The sequence below is a fragment of the Chiloscyllium plagiosum genome, chromosome 18 (genome assembly GCF_004010195.1).
Source record: "Chiloscyllium plagiosum isolate BGI_BamShark_2017 chromosome 18, ASM401019v2, whole genome shotgun sequence".
NCBI lineage: Eukaryota > Metazoa > Chordata > Chondrichthyes > Orectolobiformes > Hemiscylliidae > Chiloscyllium > Chiloscyllium plagiosum.
This window is the reverse complement of record NC_057727.1, coordinates 62,624,176-62,645,305: the sequence shown is the minus strand read 5'-3', so window position 1 is coordinate 62,645,305 and position 21,130 is coordinate 62,624,176. Positions and strand designations below refer to the sequence as shown.

General features: G+C 45.9%; 1 protein-coding gene across 2 annotated transcripts; it reads left to right on the top strand.

The window, feature by feature from the left end:
- Window positions 1-1,394: 1,394 nt before the first annotated feature.
- Window positions 1,395-17,584, top strand: abhd14b (abhydrolase domain containing 14B). 2 transcript variants are annotated; one of them, XM_043708468.1, is made up of 4 exons: window positions 1,395-1,490; window positions 12,997-13,241; window positions 14,659-14,900; window positions 16,784-17,584. In XM_043708468.1, exons 2-4 carry the CDS (start codon window positions 13,034-13,036, stop codon window positions 16,964-16,966), a joined length of 633 nt encoding a protein of 210 aa, XP_043564403.1. In that variant the 5' UTR covers window positions 1,395-1,490; window positions 12,997-13,033; the 3' UTR covers window positions 16,967-17,584. The 2 variants fall into 2 exon arrangements, with proteins under 2 accessions (XP_043564403.1, XP_043564402.1); XM_043708467.1 differs by lacking the exon at window positions 1,395-1,490 and adding an exon at window positions 12,628-12,704.
- Window positions 17,585-21,130: the final 3,546 nt, after the last annotated feature.

Here is a 21,130-nt window from a genome sequence, read left to right as displayed (position 1 = left end):
CTGCAATTATTGGGTCTTTTGTTCTAGTGAGTTGTTTTCTGAGCGTAGCTGTCTGTTTAGAGGCTGTCATGAATCTGAGTGGTCGAAGAAGTCTTGCTGTTAGTTCTGAGACATTTTTTTATCTCGGGTAGTGTGACTAGCGTGTTAGGTTGTGGCATGTCCTTGTTGCGTTGTTTCTCTGCTAGGCATCTGTAGATGAAGTTGGCGGGATATTTGTTCTTGGCAAAGACTTTAGATAGATGTTCTTTTTCTTCTCTTTGCAGCACAGCCCTGGGTATGCAATTCACTAGGACTCCGGTCCCAGCACGTTTCAGATGAAGACCGTCTCATTGGAACAGGCCCCTTTTTCCCCAGTACTGGTCCCAATGTCCCATGAATTCAAACCCATTTCTCCCACACTCATTTTACGCCGTGCATTTACCTGCTTAATCTTATTGACCCTGTACCAATTAGCTCAGAGTTCAGGTAGTAATCCAGAGATTATTACCTTTTTGGTTCTGCTGTCTAATTTAGCTCCTAGTTGTTCATACTCCTTTAGCAAAACCTCAGCCCTAGTCTTATCTATGTTGTTAGTACTTATGTGGACCATAACGACTGGATCTTTACCCTCCTGCTCCACGTTCCTCTGCAGCCCAAATGCAGCCGAACCTGAGCTCCTGAACACAACCTTCAGGATTCTCGATCCTGGTCACAGAACAGTGTCTATGCCCCTAACTATACTAGCCCCAATTACGACAGCATTTCTTTTCTCTCTCTCTCCCGCCCCGCCCTTCATTTGAATGGCTTCCACAGTGCTGTGGTCAGTCAGCTCATCCTCCCTGCAGTCCCCATTCCTGTCCACATAGGGAGCAAAGACTCTTGAACCTGTTGGACAAGGACAAGGGGCTGAGGCTCCTGCAACTCTACCTCCTGGATCCCTCAACCTCCCTCACTCACAGCCACACCCTCCTCTCCCTGACCAGTGGCTGAAACACAGTGTCCAGTTAACTCTCCCGCTCCCCGATGTGTTACAATATTTGAATCTCTGACTCCAGCTCATCGACTCTGAGCCGGAATTCCTTGAGCAAACAACATTTGCTATAGATGTGATCACTAGGAATCACAGTGGGGTCCACCAGCTCTCATGTCATCCAGGAAGAACACATCGCCTGACCCTCCATCATGATTTTATTTAATCAGTGGGCGGGCCGTGGGAGGAGACCTCATGGTGAAAGGAAACATAGAAATGAGGTCTAGGCTCCCTTCCCGTCCCTAAGTTCTCCGCACACCGGTCATTGCATCCCCATCCATCCAATTTATAAAACATTATTTATTCATGGGACATGGCCAGACCAGCATTTATTACCCATCCGTGGCCATCCATTTGAAGGTGGTGGTGAGCTGCTGCAGTCCATTTGGTGTCAGCCAACCCATAGTGGCACTAGAGAATATTCTGGGATTTTGTCCCAGTGACCCTGAACAAATGGCGATTACGTTTCCAAGTCATGATGGTGAGTAGCTTGGAGGGGAACTTGCAGGCAGTGCTGCCTCAACCCCAATTTGCTCTTGTATTGGTGCCAAGGTTCTCACAGACCCTAAATCCCAGAGGATCCACCAGTAACATTTCACAGCCAGAGCAGAAATCTGAGCAGCCTGTTCTTATCACTGCAAAAGCAACACTATGTGGAAGCAATAGGAAAGGAGGAAAGCTTATACACTTCTGGCTGTATAGTTGTGCTTCAGATGTATTCTTTGAAGTGCATGAATAATATTCTTTGCCATCTTACACATTCTAAATTTTTGTCCGCAAATGTCCTTTTCGGTGGGCTGATGATGAATTAATTGACAGTGACCGGTGGGGTCTGTGATTAGGAAGTATGGTTGGTTTTTGTGACCATGGGGAGGGGAATAAAACTGGCTTTTGTGTCATGGGTGAACTTGTGGAATCCAAATAAATGTCACAACAATGAGCAACTTGCATAAGTGGTGGTGCATTCCCCACCGTATATGAATAGATGACGGCAATGTTTTTGAGTCTACTTGGATTTCAGCAAGGTTTTTGATCAAGTCAGTTCTGGTCTCCCTTCTATCGGAAGGATGTTGTGAAACTTGAAAGGTTCAGAAAAAATTTACAAAGATATTATCCAATGTTGGAGGGTTTGAGCTCTAAGGAGAGGCTGAATAGGCTGGGGCTGTTTTCCCTGGAGCATCGGAGGCAGAGGAGTGACCTTATAAAGGTTTATAAAATCATGAGGGGCATTTCTCTGGGGTGGGGGGAGTGCAGAACTAGAGGGTGTGGTTTTAGAGTGAGAGAGGAAAGATTTGAAAGGGACCTAAGGATCAACTTTTTCACACAGAGGGTGGTGCGTGTGTGGAATGAACGTCCAGATGAAGTGGTGGAGGTTGGTACAATTACAACATTTAAAAGGCATCTGGATGGGTACATGAATAGGAAGGGTTTGGAGGGATATGGGCCAAGTGCTGGCAAATGGGACTAAATTAATTCAGGATATCTAGTCGGTATTGACGAGTTAGACTGAAGGGTCTGTTTCCATGCTGTACATCTCTATGACTCTAATTCCATCATAGAAATCTAAAAGGTAAGAGCCTGTGGGACCCAAGGAAATTTGGCAAATTGAGTCCACAGTTGGCTGAGTGGCAGGAAGGCGAGGGTGATGGTCGAGGGATATTTTCTAACTGGAAGTCTATGTCTGATAGACAGGGGTCAGCATGGTCAGCAGGGTGTGGCAGAGGTACTAAATGAGTATTTCTGTCATTACCAAATAAGTAGATTGTGACAATGGCATAGTTGAAAATGTGGGTGTTGAGCAAATGAGCAGTATAATGATAGATAAAGAGGATGTATTAAAAAGGCTGGCAGCACTCCAGGAGTTGCCAGGCCCAGATGGAATGTACACTAGATTACTGAGAGAGGCATAGGAGCCAATGACAGAAACTGTACAGGCCTCTTTGATAAACAGGATTACTCCCAGGGACTGGAGGATTGCAAGTGTGACTCTATTGTTTAAGAAAGGGGTCAAAGATTATCAGGAAACTACAGACCTGTCAGCTTGACATCAATGATGGGAAAATTGTTGGAGGCCATAACATAGGATAAGATAAATGAATTATTACTGAAAAATGAGTTAATACTAGATTGTCAACATGGCTTTGTCAAGAGCAGGTCATATCTGACAAATTTAATGGAGTTCTTTAATGAGGTGAAGCAGGCAGTGGATGAGGGTAGTGCTGAGGATCTTGTATATTTGGACTTTCAGAAATTATTTGATATAGTGCCACATGGCAAGTCAGTTAGCAAATTAGAAATGTTTGGGATTGCTGGCCCCTTGGCAGCATAAATTAGAAGTTGCAAAAAGATTGGAAACAGAAGGAGGTATAGATGGGCATTTCTCAGAGTGCAGACAAGTTGGAAATGGTGCTCCTCAGGGATTAGTTGGGACCCTTGTTTTTCCTGCTTTATATAAATGATTTGGAGAAAGATGTTGAGAGCAAAATCTTTAAATTTGCATATGATACTCAAATAGGGCCTGAAGATTCCTGAAGAAGGGCCTGTGCCCGAAACATCGAATCTCCTGTTCCCTGGATGCTGCCTGACCTGCTGTGCTGTTCCAGCAATAAAGTTTCAACTTTGATCTCCAGCATCTGCAGACCTCACTTTCTACTCAAATAGGGAGAATAGTGAAAAGTCAGGATGATGCTGAGTGACTTCTGAAGGACATTTGGGCAGACACCTGGCAGATGAAATGCAATGCAGAGAAATGGGAAGTCATGGCATTTTGGTAGACAAAACATGGAGAGACAATACAGGCTCAACGGTACAACTTTGAGGTGAATACAGGAGCAGAAGGACCTTGGGGTTCAAGTGCATACTTCTCTGAAGGTGGCCAGGCAAGTTGGAACAATTGTTAAGAAGGTTTATAGGATCCTTGGGTTTATAATTAGAGTTATAGAGTATACTAGCATGGAAGTTATGTTACACATATATGAATCATTGCTCAGGCCATATTTGCAGTATTATGTTCAGTTCTGGGCACCTTATTTAAGGAATGATGTAAAAGTCCTGGAGAGAGTGGAAAGAAGATTTACTAGAATAATACAAGGAAATGCTAGAGAAATTGGGCTTAGAGCACTGAAGATTAAGAGGTGATCTTATTGAGGGGTTCAAAATTATTAACAGTTTTGACAGGGTAGAAAGCTAATCTACCACTAGTTACTACATCAGTAATTAAGGATCGCGATTTCAAGATTGTCAGCAATAGAGCTAGGAGTGAGATGAGGAGAAACTTCTTTACTCAGAGAGAGGATTTGGAATGTGCTGCCTGCTGGAGGGATATTCCATATGAGGTTTCACAAAAGAGCCGGATATATTTGAAAGTAATGAATTTAGAGGACTTTAGTGTGCCTGTATACCAGTCCCTTAAGGTATCAGGAAAGGTGGATAAAGTGGTTAAGGAGGCATGTGGAATACTTCCCTTAGTAATCGAGGCATAGAGTTTAAAAGCAGAGGGGTTACACTGGAACTGTGTAAAGTGTTAGTTAGGCCATAGCTGCGTGCATTTCTGGAATCCATATTGCAGGAGGAATGTGATAGCACTGGAGATGGTACGGAGGAGATTTACCAGGCCCTTGATTGGAGAATTATAATTATGAAGAGAGGGGGCAAACTGAGGTGATTTTCCTTAGAGCAGAGAAGATTGAGAGGGGACATGATTGAGATGTGTAAAATCATGAGGCATAGGCAGGGTAGACAAAAAATAATTTTTCCCCTTGATGGATAGATTTAAGGTAAGGGGCAGAAGCTTTAGGGGAGATAGAACATAAAACTGTGCAGTGTAGTACAGGCCCTTTGGCCCTCGATGTTGTGCCAGTCTTTTATCCTAACAGATTAGACTAACCTACATACCCTTCATTGTACTAACTTCCACATGCCTATCCAAGAGTCGCTTAAATGTCCCTAATGTCTCTGACTCTACTACCACCGCTGGCAGTGCATTGCACGCACCCACCACGCTCTGAGTAAAGAACCTACCTCTGACATTTCCCCTAAACCTTCCTCCAATCACCTTAAAATTGTGTTCCCTTGTGATAGATATTTCTGCCCTGGGAAAAAGTCTGGCTATCCACTTTATCTATGCCTCTCAGCATCTTGTACATCTCTGGGGTAAAAACAATGACTGCAGATGCTGGAAACCAGATTCTGGATTAGTGGTGCTGGAAGAGCACAGCAGTTCAGGCAGCATCCAAGGAGCTTCGAAATCGACGTTTCGGGCAAAAGCCTGAAAGGTTTTGAAGCTCCTTGGATGCTGCCTGAACTGCTGTGCTCTTCCAGCACCACTAATCCAGAATCTTGTACATCTCTGTCAAGTCACCTCTCATCCTTCTTCACTCCAATGAGAATAGCCCTAGCTCCCTCAAGCTTCCTTCATAAGACATGCCTTCCAGTCCAGGCAGCATCCTGGTAAATCTCCTCTGCACCCTCTCTGAAGCTTCCACATCTTTCCTATAATGAGGCAACCAGCACTGAACGCAATATTCCAAGTGTGGTCTAACCAGGGCTCTAGAGAGCTGCATCATAATCCCATGGGTCTTAAACTCAACCCCCCTGCTAATGAAAGCCAACACACTATACGCCTTCTTAACAACCCTATCAACCTGGGTGGAAACATTGAGGGATTTATAGACGTGGAACCCAAGATCCCTCTGTTCCTCCACACTGCCAAAAATCCTCCCTTTAACCCTGTATTCTGCATTCAAATTTGACCTTCCAAAATGAATCACTTTACATTTTTCCAGGTTGAACTCCATCTGCCACTTCTCAGCCCAGTTCTGCATCTTGTCAATGTCCTGTTGTCTTGTCTGATAAATTACCCAGTTGAACAGAGACCACACAAGCACTGATTGGGTGAAATTGACAAGCTGTTTATTACAAGCCATATCACTGGAAGAGAAATTGATGAGGCTGACACAGAACTGACAGTCTGTACAGGTAGGTCAAGGATTCTCCTCCTTGAGCAGTGGGCACAGGCAGCTTCTGTAGGGGTACACTAATGAGGTGTGAATTACAGAACAATCAAGAGTAAAACATAATCAATGGGAGGACAATCATTTGTCCAGTAGGAGCAATCAGTCTGTGATTGAGCCAGGAGATTCCCATCCTCTGTGAGGAGTAGGTGCTAATGTTTCTCATCCTGGCATCAATGGGTTTCCATTGTGGGTTAGTCCACAAGCAAGGTACCTTGGTGCCTTTCAGTCTGAACATGCTTTGTGGAGTTCCAGTGAGTGTGAGGAGTGAGGCTGCCCTTAGGGCTTCGGGAGTGGTTGTGCTTACCGAGGGCTAGGAAGACTATTGTCAGACTGTCTCAGGAAGTGTATTAGGTAAAAACAATGACTGCAGATGCTGGAAACCAGAGTCTAGATTAGAATGGTGCTGGAAAAGCACAGCAGTTCAGGCAGCAGTAAAATCGACGCTTCGGGCAAAAGCCCTTCATTAGGAATACCTTTATTTTTGTTTTTTTTCTTCAGGGCAGAGGAAATGACCTGGGAGTTGCAGTGGGAGAGGGACTCCCTGAGATTCTTGTAGAGAGGGGAGGAAAACTTCTTCAAGGCAGGCATCCTTGCAAGAGGATTCGGAGTAGGGTTAAAATCAACTAGGTAAAAACAATGACTGCAGATGCTGGAAACCAGAGTCTAGATTAGAAACCAGAGTCTAGATTAGAGTGGTGCTGGAAAAACACAGCAGTTCAGGCAGCATCCAAGGAGCAGGAAAATTGACCTTTCGGGCAAAAGCCCTTCATCAGGAAGTGTATTCCCCAGTCTGGGAGTGGCTTGAGTCACCTCCTGTTTGCTGCCAGTGTCTTAGTTAACCTGTTTGGTCAAGGCTGAGGCACTCTGGGTAGTTTCTGTTGTGGCTTATGCAGACAAGGTTCCTTATGTTCTTTGTGGCCATGCTGTGGGTGGACAGGGAAGTGGATTTTCTCCCACAATTCCTTTTTTTAAAGGGAGTGATGAGAAGGGGGCAATGTAGTCCGAACCAGGGTAGCTGTCAGGTGGATGGGATTCGGAATCAGAGGGATAGTCATCGGAGTCTAAGTCTGAAGCAGCAGAGTGCGCCCCGGGGCAGGGATATTCTGCCAGTATGCCTGGACCAGCTGAGTGGTTAGGGGCTTAGGTGGTAGCAGTATCGAACACAGGCGCAAACAGCACATTCTGATGGTCATGATCAGTGTTGCAATCATGGCAATGACAGCAATAAGGTCTATCAGTCCCTGCAGCAGGGCTGTGCCCCATGAAGCCAGCCAGGAAGTTGCCAGGCTCCACGGCTCCCAGTGTGATCCCTGTCCGTGTAGGGCGAGCACAGCCTGTCGGATATACTGGGTCGAGTTAGTGATGTGGACATTGGGGTCGGGAATGTATGTACACTAGTCAGCACCGATGAGAGCATAAGTGCCCCCTGTCTCAGCCAGCAAGTAGTCAAGGGCCATTCTGTTTTGTAGATCCACCGTGCGAATGGCAACAGCCTCCACATTCAGCTGGGTGAGAGCCTTGGCTGTGGCATTGCCTACTTCCTCTAAAGTGGTGGCGAGCTCCTGGGCTTTTATGTCGAGTCGCAGAGCTTCATGGGAGGGGGGGGAGCACAAAGATGGAGAGGATTGTGTCAAGGGCGGTGAGGACTTGTTTGCTGCGAGTTATGGGCTTTATGAAGGGGGAGGACTGGGAGTGGTAGACGAGTGGCACCACATACCCAACAAAGCAGCTTCCAGACTAGGACAATGGCAGCCAAGGGTAGGCCTTGTGGCCACAGATGAAATAAGTGCTGTTATAGGTCCGGCAATGGCGGGCCTGGGTTCCTGCCCAGAAGGTAGTAAACGTGGTGTTAGAGGTAGTCCTGTTGGGGATGAGGTTTAGGTGTGACCTCTGCTGCGGATCGTTGCGCCGCTGAGGTGAGGAGTAAGGGGTCAGTGTACCGGCTCCAGCCAGCCTCCAGTCTGAGGCAGATAGACCCCGTGGGTGTCCCCTGGCTAATAGTGTCAGCAAGGAGCAGGGCCGGAGGTTCATGGGAGAGGTTGTATGCTGAGTAGAACCACCCTTTAAATTTATCTAACTGATACCCCATAGACCTCCAGAGGGCTGGGCCATTACCCCTGTAACTGGCCATGTATGGTGGGATGCTGGGTGTGATGACCTCCGGTCACGTTCCAGACATTCAGCCATTTCTGAGGTGTTAAAGGGAATGGATCTCAGGGGAATGCCTCCGTGGGAGTGGATAGGGACATGAGCACAGACCCAGCAGGGGGTCTGGTTGACTTTCTGGGCATGGACATGGACCGTGTGTAGGAATGTGAAGATCTGCAACTCACGAGCCGGTAGATGCCTCGCAGCATGTGCCCTGTCCCCAGTGATCCGTGGTGTGATGGTCAACGTGAGGGAGATGATGATGATGGCTGCAGCGAGCAGCAGGATCCTTCCAGGTTGTCATCCTGTGGGGGCAGAGCTTCTTCCAGCAGGTTGCATGTGTCCACTTGGGTCTTAGTTTTGCTATAAAGTGGGTTCCCCTGTCTGTCTCGATGTTACCCGGGGACCCCCAAATCTGGGAATGACATCTAGTAGGAGACATTTGACCACCGCTGGTGCGTCATCCTTCTTAGTGGGGGAATGCTTCCACCCATTTTGAGAACATGTCAATAATGACCAGGATGTATTCGAACCCTTGTTTTGGGGCCATGTGGGTGAAGTCAATCTGCAAGTGAGTAAAGGGCCCTCAGGAAGAGGTAAGTGGTCATACCCAGCCACAGGCTTCCCTGCATTGTTTTGCAGCCAAATGAGGCACTGTGACAGCAGAGCTTAGGAAGTGGCAGCGAACCCCAGTGTGTACCAAGATTGTTTGACCACGTGTATCATCCCTCTCTTGCCTGTGTGGCCGATACCATGGGCTGCTAGGGGAAATGATTAGAATAGATTAGGTTCCCTACAGTGCAGAAACAGGCCCTTCAGCCCAACAAGCTCACACTGACCCTCCGAAGAGTAACCCACCCTGACCCATTCCCCTACTCCCGACCAATGCACCTAACACTATGGGCAATTTAAGCCAGGTCAATTCACCTGGCCGAAGCACCCGGAGGAAACCACTCAGACACAGGGAGAATGTGCAAACTCCACACAGCCAATCGCCCAAGGCTGGATTTGAACCTGGGTCCCTGGCGCTGCGAGGCAGCAGTGCTAACCACTGAGCCACTGTGCTGCCCTGGATGCAGGTGGGCTTGCGGACAGATATTATGGCCATCGGGGTAGACGAGCAGCTATAAGGATGTTGACTGTTTAACTCCAGGACAGGTCCAGCCATCCGTCTCCTCTCGTGAAGCAGTGTCTTGAGTAGCCTGCATTGCTGCCATGGGGTCAGGGGATTCTAGTCATGTCTCAGAGAGGTCAGGGAGCAGGGTGACAGCCTGCTGTACAAGATCTAAACAGTCATGCAGGGGTCTGCAGGGGCATTCTGAGTGAGGGGAAGGAGGGTGGGGGGATTCAAAGCAGGGACGTACAGTAGGGAAAGGTCGGCTTTGGATCGTAAAGTGACCTCATACCCAGTTCTCAGGGTGGCGGTAAAATGTTGTGTTACTGTCGAATTGAGCAGCAGGGAGACCAAATGGGTGACCAAAACAGTACACGGGTAATCCAGAACAATGGTGGTGGCCTTTTCTTCTGTTACCGCGGCGGCCGCCACAGCCCTCAAACATGCAAGCATTCCCCTTACAACTGGTGGCAACTGTGCAGAGTAAAAAGCAACAGGGATCCCCATGAAGCTGAGTCAAAATGCCGGATGCAAACCCTTCTGTCTCAGTCACATACAGGTAAAATGGCTGCGTGCTGTTCAGGACCCCCAGAGCAGGAGCAGAGGCTAGACGTTGTTTAGTGAAAGCGTGTTCCATCTCAGGGGTCCAGTGCACCTTTGCTGGCTGCTTAGGTGAGGATGCCTCACGTAGGGGTCGGGAATCCAGTGACTGCAATAGTTAACCATTCCCAGGAAAGCTTGCAGCTGAGTCCATGTGACAGGCAGAGGGAGCTGGGTAATGGTGCCATCTGCTCCTCAGACAACGCTCTGAGGCCATGCAAGAGGTCATAACCCCAAGTACTGAACTTTGTGCAGCCTGGCTGCATTTTCTCAACCAAGACCCTCTTTCCATCTTGTGGCAGACAGAAGAGCAAGGCAAATGTGTCCTGCATACACCAATCAGTGAAGATGGAAGCCAGTAACAAATCGTCAGCGTATAGGAGGAGGGTGCTGTGGCAACCAGAACTGTACACAGTATTTTAAATGCAGCCGAACCAAAGTCTTGTACAATTTTAACATGACTTGCCAGCTCTTATACTCAACACCCCGTCCGATGAAGGCAAGCATACCATATGCCTTCTTGACCACTTTATCCACCTGTGCAGCAACCTTCAGGGTACAATGGACTTGAACTCCTCGACCTCTCTACTCATCAACTTTTCCCAAGGCTTTTTCGTTTACTATATAGTTTGTTCTCGAATTAGACTTCCCAAAATGCATGACCTCACATTTGCCTGGATTGAACTCCATCTGCCACTTCTCCACCCAACTCTCCGATCTATCTATATTCTCCTGTATTCTTTGACAGTCCCTTTTGCTTTCTGCTACTCCACTAATCTTTGTGTCATCTGCAAACTTCGTGTCATCTGATCATATCAACAATGCCTTCTTCCAGATCATTTATGTATATCACAAACAGCAGTGGCCCCAGCACTGATGCCTGTGGAACACCACTGGTCACCTTTCTCCATTTCGAGAAACTCCCTTCAACTACTACTCTCTGTCTCATTTTGCTCAATCAATTCTTTATCCCTGCAGCTAGAACGTCCTGCACACCATGTGATTTCACTTTCTCCATGGGTTTACCATGGGGACCCTTATCAAACACCTTACTAAAGTCCATGTATATGACATCTGCAGCCCTTCCTTCATCTATCAACTTGGAATGATCCAAAGTTTATCCAGTTCCGACTCCCACTTCCCTAACGCGGTCTGTGATAGCTGGAGTTGGGTGCACTTCTCACAGGCAAAGTCAGCGGTGACCCTTACCTCTCACCGTGGGCGGCACGGTGGCAAAGTGGTTAGCACTGCTGCCTCACAGCGCCAGAGACCCGGGTTCAATACCCGCCTCAGGCGACCGACTGTGTGGAGTTTGCACATTCTCCCCGTGTCTGCGTGGGTTTCCTCCGGGTGCTCCGGTTTCCTCCCACAGTCCAAAAATGTGCAGGTCAGGTGAATTGGCCACGCTAATTTGCCTGTAGTGTTAGGTGCAGGGGTAAATGTAGGGGAATGGATCTGGGTGGGTGCGGGTCGGTGTGGACTTGTTGGGCCGAAGGGCCTGTTTCCACACTGTAAATAATCTAATCTAATCTAATCCTGGAGGAGGAACATGCAACTACCCTCGCCTTCCTCCCCTGTGCTCTAAATGACCTAGAGAGATTGAAAAAGAAAAAGAAAACAAAAAAACCCCTTACCTTACCAAGCCTCCGCACACAGTCTTTCTTTTGGTTAGGGGAGGAGGATGAGATGTGAGGAATTTATTTTTCACCCAGAGGGAGATGGGAATCTGGAACTCTCTGCCTCTAAGGCTGGCACAGGCAGAAACTATCGTAACTTTTAAGAAGTATTGCAATGCCAAGATATGTAAGCTGTGGGCCAAGTGTTGAGGAATGGGATTAGAATAGTTAGGTGGTTGTGTTTGACCATGTAGACATGATGAGCTGTAGGGCCTTTATCTGTGCTGAAGATCTCTGTGACACTATTCCCTTCTGCTATCCCTCCATCCTTCTCCAAATCACTGTAACCTGTACATTCTTTTAACCTCCTGTCGGTTCAAACCTTGCTGCTGTGCAACATTAGAGAGTGCAGCACGCCACAACCACTCTGGAGATCTTGGGGGATGATGCAACATTAATTCTATCAATTTTAACCTCTCCCCATTTACAACTGAGCCCACCGAAGAAAGACTGCTGCTATTCTGGGGAATAAAGTGGAGTAGGTGCATTTGGGGAGCAAATGCTTTAAAATGACCTCACTAGAAATTGATTAGTTACAGAAAATGCCAAAATAGGAGGAATTTTGATCGAACAGTTTAGGAGAAACTGCTTCTTCTGATGGGTGAGTCAATAACATGACATTATGATTTTAAAATAATTGGCAGAAAAGGCAACTAAATCGGGCAACTCAATCAAAGAGGTAGATACGAAGAGGGTGCTGCTGGAAAAGCACAGCCGCATCGGCAGCATCCAAGGAACAGGACAATCAACATTTCGAGCATAAGATCCTCATCATTCTTGATGAAGGACTTATGCCCGAAACATCAACTCTCCTGCCCCTCGGATGCTGCCTGACCTGCTGTGCTTCTTCAGCACCACACTCCTCGACTCTGATCTCCAGCATCTGCAGTCCTCAATTTGTCCTAATAGCACAGGCACAATGGACTGAATGGCCTACACATATGCTACGAGGTAAGTTAACTTTATTCCACGGTAGATATGAGTTGTTTGTTTGGATTGATTTGATGACTGCCCACTGGTCTGTGTCTGCACATGGAGCCTCCTTGCTGCAGAGGGCGCTGGTGCCAGGTTCTCTGTACCTCCCTCAGCTCTTCCGGGAGGGAAGCAGACAGATGCCTGTACGCACTGTCTCTGAGACGTAGGTTGGTGCAAACTCTCTCTCTTCACTCAGTTCCTGTCACTTCAGCAAGCTGAAAACTTTTTTTTTTAACAATCATCTGTTTATTTTAACTTGAAACTGTTGTTTGGGGAATTCAGGACACGGCTGTTGTATAGTTTGTGCAATGACATAGTTTTGATGGGGACAGCATAGAGAAAACTTCACTCTGTACCTAACCCTATGCTGTCCTTGTCCTGGGAGTGTTTGGTGGGGACAGTGTAGAGAACCTATTACTCTGTATCTAACCTGTTACTGACTGTTGTTATCTGTTGCAGAATGCTGTAAAGCAGATCACAGCTCCAACTTGATGCCATGGCGGGTATCGTGACTAAGGAAGGTGTTGTGCAAGTTGAAGGGCAGCAGTTGTTTTATCGTCAGACTGCACCAGCTGAGCAGAACTCCAGATTCTCTGTTCTCCTGCTCCATGGCATTCGCTTCTCCTCTGAGACTTGGTTGAAGCTTGGAACCCTCCAGGAACTGGCAGGGGCCGGGTACCGGGCGATAGCTATCGACTTACCAGGTTCGGTAATGGATTAGCCAAGATCAATACACACAATAATTGAACCGTGACATTGAGGGGAGGGAGCGTGTGCTGTTTACTTCAATTGTTGTACATCTGTCTGAGATTTCTTCACATGCTGTTTGGGATGTGGCTGTGGTTACTTCAGTACATTGTTGTGGACCAGGTCAAGCCTCCTTACAATCGATCAAGGATATAGCCTCAACCCCAACTTTTTATTTTGTTTAAGGGCAAGTGTAAGACATTCTGTTCCAGATGTGATTTGATTAGTCCATCAGTCAGCTTTAAGCAAAACATTCTTTATTCTTACAACACAGTTAAAATACAAACAAAGAAAATTGGCATAACTTTAACTCTATTGAAATACTTAATAAAATAATATATTATTTAACTACCAATTATCAACTGCTCCAATATAGCAGCATCCCATAAATATACCCTTGTCAGAGGCAAATTCAGCGAAGCAGGTTTTCCTCACGTGCCTCCAGATCCAGGAAAAAGGAATTGTGAAAGAATCAAATCTTGAAGCAGAGAGAGAACTAAAGCTATTTGTTGCAGCATGGAGAGAGCTTATTGATCAGCTTTAACAGCCAGCTCCAAACCCTAACTGAAAGCCCAACTAAAACCCTCGGTCTGTGTAACTCTGACTCCACCCACTCATGCTTCTTTTGTCTAATTTTTAAAAAAGACATTCAGGAAGATCAAAGCAGTTTATCCACTGTTCTTGAAGCAGACATTCTGCTGTGGAAACACCTGTCTGTGAAAGAGACAGCACAGAATACATCTGTCCTGGAAGCATAGTACCATCGCAATCCCCCCCCCCCCAACCCCCCGCATGTCTAAGTCGATAAATTGAATTAGAATTGGAGTTTCTGGTGTGTTTTCTTTTGAATCTGTGATCTGCATTCAGCACTGGGCACGCAGATAATGTGAAAGGCTCAGAGCCCAGTCCTATGGTGCCACATCATCAATAAACCAGATGAGAAGTCCATCACCCATCCACTTGATATGAGTTGCTGACTACACGCTGTGTCAGGAAATACAACTGCACCCATCTGGGCAAATATTCTGGGCCTTGTTGGGGCAAAGAGGCTTGTGGGAGTCTGGGAGTGCATAAAAACCCAGATTCTAACCTGCTGTAGGAACTCACTTTGTTTGTAGCTGCCTCACGCTCAAACAGATCTCTTCATCCCTCATGTGAATTGAGGTCACATAGCCATTGAAATCCTTTTGGTTCTTTTAGAAGTTGTCCATTTCTTATGTTTGCACCAGTTGGAGTTTTGAGGTTTAGCCCGGGTGGTTACAGATCAGTTTACTAAGTGATGTTCTGAGTGACTGGGCTGATCAATGCTGCTTCAGATGGAGCCTTTCTCTGTGCCCTGGCTGACTTTCCTCCTGGTCTTTCTCCTGTCCCTAGGCTTGGGTAATTCCAAAGAAGTGACAGCTCCTGCCAAGTTGGGGGATCCAGCTCCTGACAGCTTCCTCCTGAGTGTGCTCAGGGGTTTGGAGCTGAACTCTGTTGTGATAATCAGCCCGTCACTGAGTGGGATGTATTCACTGCCTTTCCTGTTTGGGCACCGTGACATGGTGAAGGGATTCATCCCCGTTGCCCCAATCTGCACTGAGAAATTTTCCCCTGAGCAGTACTCCAGTGTGCAGGTAAGTTGAGTCTACAACTAATAGTGTCTTTCATGTACCTCTGTCGGTAGTGCCCTTTCCTCTCTTCTCCCTTTACAGATAATGCCCCTTCCACCCCATCCTCCCATCCTGTAGGTTGTTGTTGTTGTGTCGCTATGTCTTACCAGACTATAGAGCTGTTCTCTCATTAAAGAGAGAGACAACTGGTGGTGATTTAATCAGAGGGCCATCTCATTTACGGCAAGGGAAGAGAGTCCCTCATGGTACCTCAGCCAGTGATGGGAATTGAACCCATACTGTTGCAATCATACTGCTTTGCAAACCAACCATCCAGCTAACTGAGCTAAACCAAGGACCCACCCCTTCCTGGTTCCTCCTCCACCTCAGTTTTGAGTGTCCCTTCCTCTCCCCGCCCTCTATAGGTTATGCCTCTTCCCCACTTTCTGTAACCTTCCTAGTTCTGTCATTTATATCACCAAACTCCAGACCTGATTGTAGACCCTGCCCCTCTGTCTTACTGATGGTGGGTGTCGTCAATGTTGACATCCTAAGCTCTGGTCAACCCTTCAATAAACCCCTCTTCCACCTCCAGACCTTCCTTGTAACCTACCTCTTTGACTATACATGGTCAACCATCATATAACTCCCTCTTTCATTCAGCATGAAGGATGCTGCATAAATGCATTGTTGTTGTTGGCCTGTATGGTTGTACACCAGATGGACATTGGCTTTTATCTAGTCAATAAGAAAAAGCTGCAGATTTTAGAAGTCTGAAATAAAGTCAGGATGTACTGGAGAAACTCTGGCAGCAACTGTGGTGGGGGTGAGGTGTACTGTACAGTTCTGGAATTATAGGAGAGATGTAGGTTTAGTCGAAAGGGTGCATGGGAGATTTACCAGGATATTGCCTGGGCTGGATAATTTCAGTTATAAAGAGAGATTGGATAGACTAAGGTTGTTTTCCTTAGAGTGGAGAAGACTGAGAGGGGACATCATTGAGATGAGTAAAATCATGAGGGATATGGCTACAGTAAACAAGAAGAAACATTTCCCCTTGATGGAGGGAGCATAGATTTAAGGTCAGGGGCAGGAGGTTTAGAGGAGATGTGAGGAAAATCATTTTCACTCAGAGTGTGGTAGGAATCTGGAGCTGACTGCCTGTAAAGTTGGCAGAGGCAGAAACCCTCATAACATTGAAGATGTATTTAGATATGCACTTGTGATACCAAGGGGTTCAAGGCTTTGGGGACAAGTGCTGAAAAATGGGATTAGGTGGTTGTTTTTGACTGGCCTGGATGTAATGGACCGAAGAGCATTTTTATGTACTGTAGATCTCTAGGACTAAATACGTTGAGTCCAGTGTGACTTCTTCAGGACTGAAAAGGGCTGGAAAATGTGGTTTATGTGCTGTCGACACAGGGGAGGAGAAGTGAGTGGGTGCATAAAGCAAAAGACACAAATGGAAGCTATTGGTAGTGGAGGGGAGAGGTAGAGAAGGCACAGTCTGAATGAAAGATGTTAATAGCAAAACATAGGTTAACTGAGGTGGGGGGGGATGAAATTTGGGCATAAGCAAGACAGAGGACAGAGTTAGAATTTATTCTCTGAAGTTGTTGAAGCTGATAGTGAGTCCTTAAGGCTATAAAGTGTCTAAGCAGGAAATGAAGTGCTGAGGAGAACCGTGCAAACTCCACACCTGAGGCTGGAATTGAACCCAGGTTGCTAGCGCTATGAGGCAGTGTGCTAACCACTGAGCCACCGAACCACCTTCTAAGACCTGATAACTCTTATTCCTAACATTACCAAGATTAGAGAGTTGAAAGGTGCTGCTGCATTGGGCCCTACCTTTCCACTGACAGCTGAGAGTGGCCTGGTCATTGACTGATGCTTCCAACTTTTTACAGACCCCAACACTAATTGTCTACGGTGAAGAGGACAAGCCGATGGGAGAGACATCGTTCAACCATCTGAGGAACTTGGCTAACCACAAGGTGCATGTTATGAAGGATGCACAGCATGCCTGTTACCTCGATAACCCTGAGGAGTGGCATCAAACAGTGCTAGAGTTCCTGAAGAATCTATCCTGAATTTCCTCAGGCACGCACTCAGCAAACCAAATCCAAAACTGACTAGTTAATGAGGGGATTAATCAACTTCTGTTAAGTTAATCACATGTTAATCTACAAATCTGGAAAGAAATCAGTGTTTAGTACCTGCTGCCCTGCCTTCAATAGTAATGTGATTTTATTCTAACAACTTTTTGATGTCTTGATGTGATTTAACAGATTGTGTAGTGTACAGGTGTCAGTGGTACAGACTGATCACTCATTCTCCATAACTTCAACCTAATGATTTTGAGGATACAATCTGATTCTGTGAGCACTTCTTATCTGTTGGTCCTTTGCTGCCTTGGTGTCCTGGGTTGTTATCAGTCAAGAGTGGAAGGTGGGTGATATCACCAGTAATACCATTCCAGAACTGTCTGTTGCAAGATTTTCAATCATCCGCTCATACCAGCACATGAATTGGCATATTGAGGTTATGAACCCTTGGAAAGTCAATAAGTTCTATTTCACTCCCTTCAACTCATCAATGTTCTGTTTTCAAGGGCAGCACGGTGGCTCAGTGGTTAGCACTGTTGCCTCACAGCGCCAGAGACCCGGGTTCGATTCCCGCCTCAGGCGACTGACTGTGTGGAGTTTGCACATTCTCCCCGTGTCTGCGTGGGTTTGCTCCGGTTTCCTCCTACAGTTCAAAAATGTGCAGGTCAGGTGAATTGGCCATGCTAAATTGCCCGTAGTATTAGGTGCGGGAGTAAATGTAGGGGAATGGGTCTGGGTGGGCTGCACTTCGGCGGGTCGGTGTGGACTTGTTGGGCCAAAGGGCCTGTTTCCACACTGTAAGTAATCTAATCTAATCATAAGAAGTAAGAGCAGGGAATGACTGGTCACCCCATTGAGCGCCCCATGCCCATTCTTCAGTTTTAACTCTATTTTCCCTGTATCCCTTAATTCCCTTAGTAACTAAACATCTGCCTATCTCAGTCTTAAATGGATTGAATCATGGAGCATTGACAACCCTTCCCCTAATCTCAGTCCAAAATGATTGGCTGTTTCTCCTGGGACTGCTCCCCATGTCCTAGGTTCCTAAATCAAGGGAAACAACCTCTTGGTGTTAATTCCGTCAAGTCCCATCAAAGTCTTGTATGCTTCAATGAGATCAGCTCTCATTCTAAACTCCAGAGAACATAGGTCCAATCTCCTCAGTCTCTCACCCCAAGGACCAATTTCCCATACCGTCTTCAACCCAAGTATGTCCTTCCTCAAATATGGGGATCCAGACTGCAATCAGTGGTTTCAGCAAGGCTTTGTACAATTGTAGCCAAACTTCTTTATTCCTCTCCTCCACCCTACAGTTGTCTGAGGTCTTTGCCTGCCTGAGCTTGAATTTAGCCAAAACAGTACCAGAGAGCATCATGGAAGGTAGTTTTCATGTCTCTGCAGCCTGTGTAATTGAGATCCAACATCAGATTTTATAGCTGCTGGCATTAGCGTAACCTCCATCTACAGATGTTGATCCATAACATGGGATGTTAGGAACGTGTACCACAGGTGATCGTTCCAGTGACTCTCAATATCTTCAAATATCCTGTCTGTGGAACCTGGCGTTCTCTGATCTATGGCTGGTCATCTCAAGCCTCAGTTCCCAAGTAGCATGCAGAGGGACCCTTGGTAGGTTGGGCTTCCTGGAACTCCAGTCCCTTGTCAACCCTTCCCTCTGTTAGTCCCCTCCTCAGGCTCACATGTGGTGCCATCCATCTCTTCCACCTCATTAGCTGCATTCTGAGTATGGAAGATGAAGGGCTGATCTACTTGAGGTGTTAAGGTGATGAAAGGATTCAATAGGTTGAGTTTTGGAGAATTTGGAGTGTTTCCTCTGATGCGCGAGGCCAGAACAAGAGGGGATATCCTTCAAATTAGAAGCAGGACATTCAGTGTAACACCAGGACGCACATCTGCTCAGAAAGGGTCAAGGGAACACCCTTCCTCAAAAACCTGTTGAGACTCAGTGCATGTGATCCGACAACTCTTTTCAGAAACCTTTCAACTTCAGCAGCAGCTGATTGTTTTAGAACTCAGTCTGCAGGTTACAAACAGGTGGGGCTCAAAGCAACATTGACTTTTCACAACAGAAACGGAACAGTTAAAGAACTTTTTCAACTCAGAGTCCACATACTGATTTTCCTGATAATTTTGAAAAGGCTACTAAGTTAATAGAATGCATAGCATAGCATTTGGCTTAATGTGCCTGGGATTGGTGGCCAACTGTTCAATTTGGAGTTAACTGGTCTTCTGGGGAGGTTCAGTTCAATGTCCTGTCTGACTGCAATCAGTGGAACATAGAATTGGGCAGATTGTACAACAGCTAGGTCAAATGGGGTTCTTGTGGCACAGTGGTAATGCTCCTACCTCTGCACTAGGAGGTTTGTGTTCAAGCCTCAACTACTCCTATCTGAGCAGGAAACATATCCACAACAGCCAGTTCATCCTCCAGCAGCCATTTGAGACTCTGTGGCAAATGGAATTCATTACTGGCAACACTGACTGGCATTTTTTATGTTGGGGAAAAAGAATGTGCTCGAGATGTGGGTTGTAGGTTTGCAAAATTAGTTATTGCCCATCTAAACGCTAGAGCGTGTGTTTGTGAACGGCACCATGGGCTCAAAACGTTATTCAGCATTTCCACCAGCAGGAAAACACCCAAGTGGCTAGTGAACCAGTATCAAGCAAAGCCCAATAAGGGCCATGCCTGCATGAATAAAGTGAATTGAGTTTTCTAAAGGGCTTAATTGGCTTTCCAGCATTGATTACCAACAATGTAAGGATGTTGATCAAGAAGTTCAGATTCTTTAAAGGAATTCTTGCATCTGCTGCCAACTAACAAATGACTTGTTTGGAAATTCAAAGTCATACCTGGTCACAGTGGAACACTCAATCTTTACATCATTACACTACAGTATTGTGTTCCTGTTCTCACCAATAATAGTCAACACAGTCATTTCATTCATCGTTTTTATGCCTTAAGAAAAACAAAAATGTAGCTCTAAATATGGCCAGCCTTATACTATAAATCACATATTGTAGCAGCACAATACTGCTATAATACTGCGACATTCCCTGGCCTTGGTGAATTTCTAGAGGTTTTGATACTTTTATCTGTACTTATTTTCATTACACAGCATTGTAACCATGTCATCAACTAACTTAATAATGTAATTCAGAGCCAACAAATAGCAGATTTTGATCATTCTTTGCAGAGATGATGACAAGCAATGTATTACAATAAATTCTGGTTTAATTTGCCATAAATGGGACTGCTTGCTGTGATATATCCTTTCATTGCAATAAAAAAAACTATGTAGGAGGAGCCAGTGTGAAAGTACAAGGTGGATATGTCTCCAATCCAGCTTGTTAGCAGAGAAACATTTGACAGTGACCTGTCCTGCAGAATGCGGAAAGTTCAATTATTCAGCAGGGGGCAAGGGGCTGGGAGGGCACAGTGTTTCTGATAGATGAACAAAGATAGACCAAAAGCCTTGTTTCTCCACTATAGCCATTTGAATGTTCTCTTTTAGCAAGTTTTGAGAAATGGTAGAAGACATAAATAAAATGTTTGAAAAAAGTCAGATATTTACTTGGCACAGGAAAAATCCAGGATCGGACAATCAGGTTTCAGAAAATTGCAAGTTTCTCCATGATAACTGCAACAATATGCAGCTTTCTTGTCTCTACGTTTGGGGATCTTCTGTTTAATTAATGGCTACAAAGGGCCGAGGGTAAGTTGGTGCACATCGAAAATAATCCAAGGGAAGTGATTGGGTGAAGAGTTGATCTGCCAAACTGGATTTTTAATATTCTCATGATTTTTAATCAAACAGCAAAAGGAACAGATGCAGTTTGTTTCAATGAACAGGATACACCATTTAGGCTCTGAGTAAGTTCCAAAGCTCCCTGAAAGAAGGTGAGGAAGGATGAAAAGAAAAACTGTCTACCTCTCACCAATGATTGCATAAGATAGATTCTGGAAAGGAATTCTGCCAATAAACCCTAATCATAAAGTAGTCACGAGAGATCAGTCTGAGAGAAGATGTGGGAGCAAGTGAGTGCCAGCTCAGGTCTGCTGACTCCCAGTTCCAACAGCATACATCACTGAACTATGCTTTAGCCTGTGCTGACTAAACTTTGACTTAG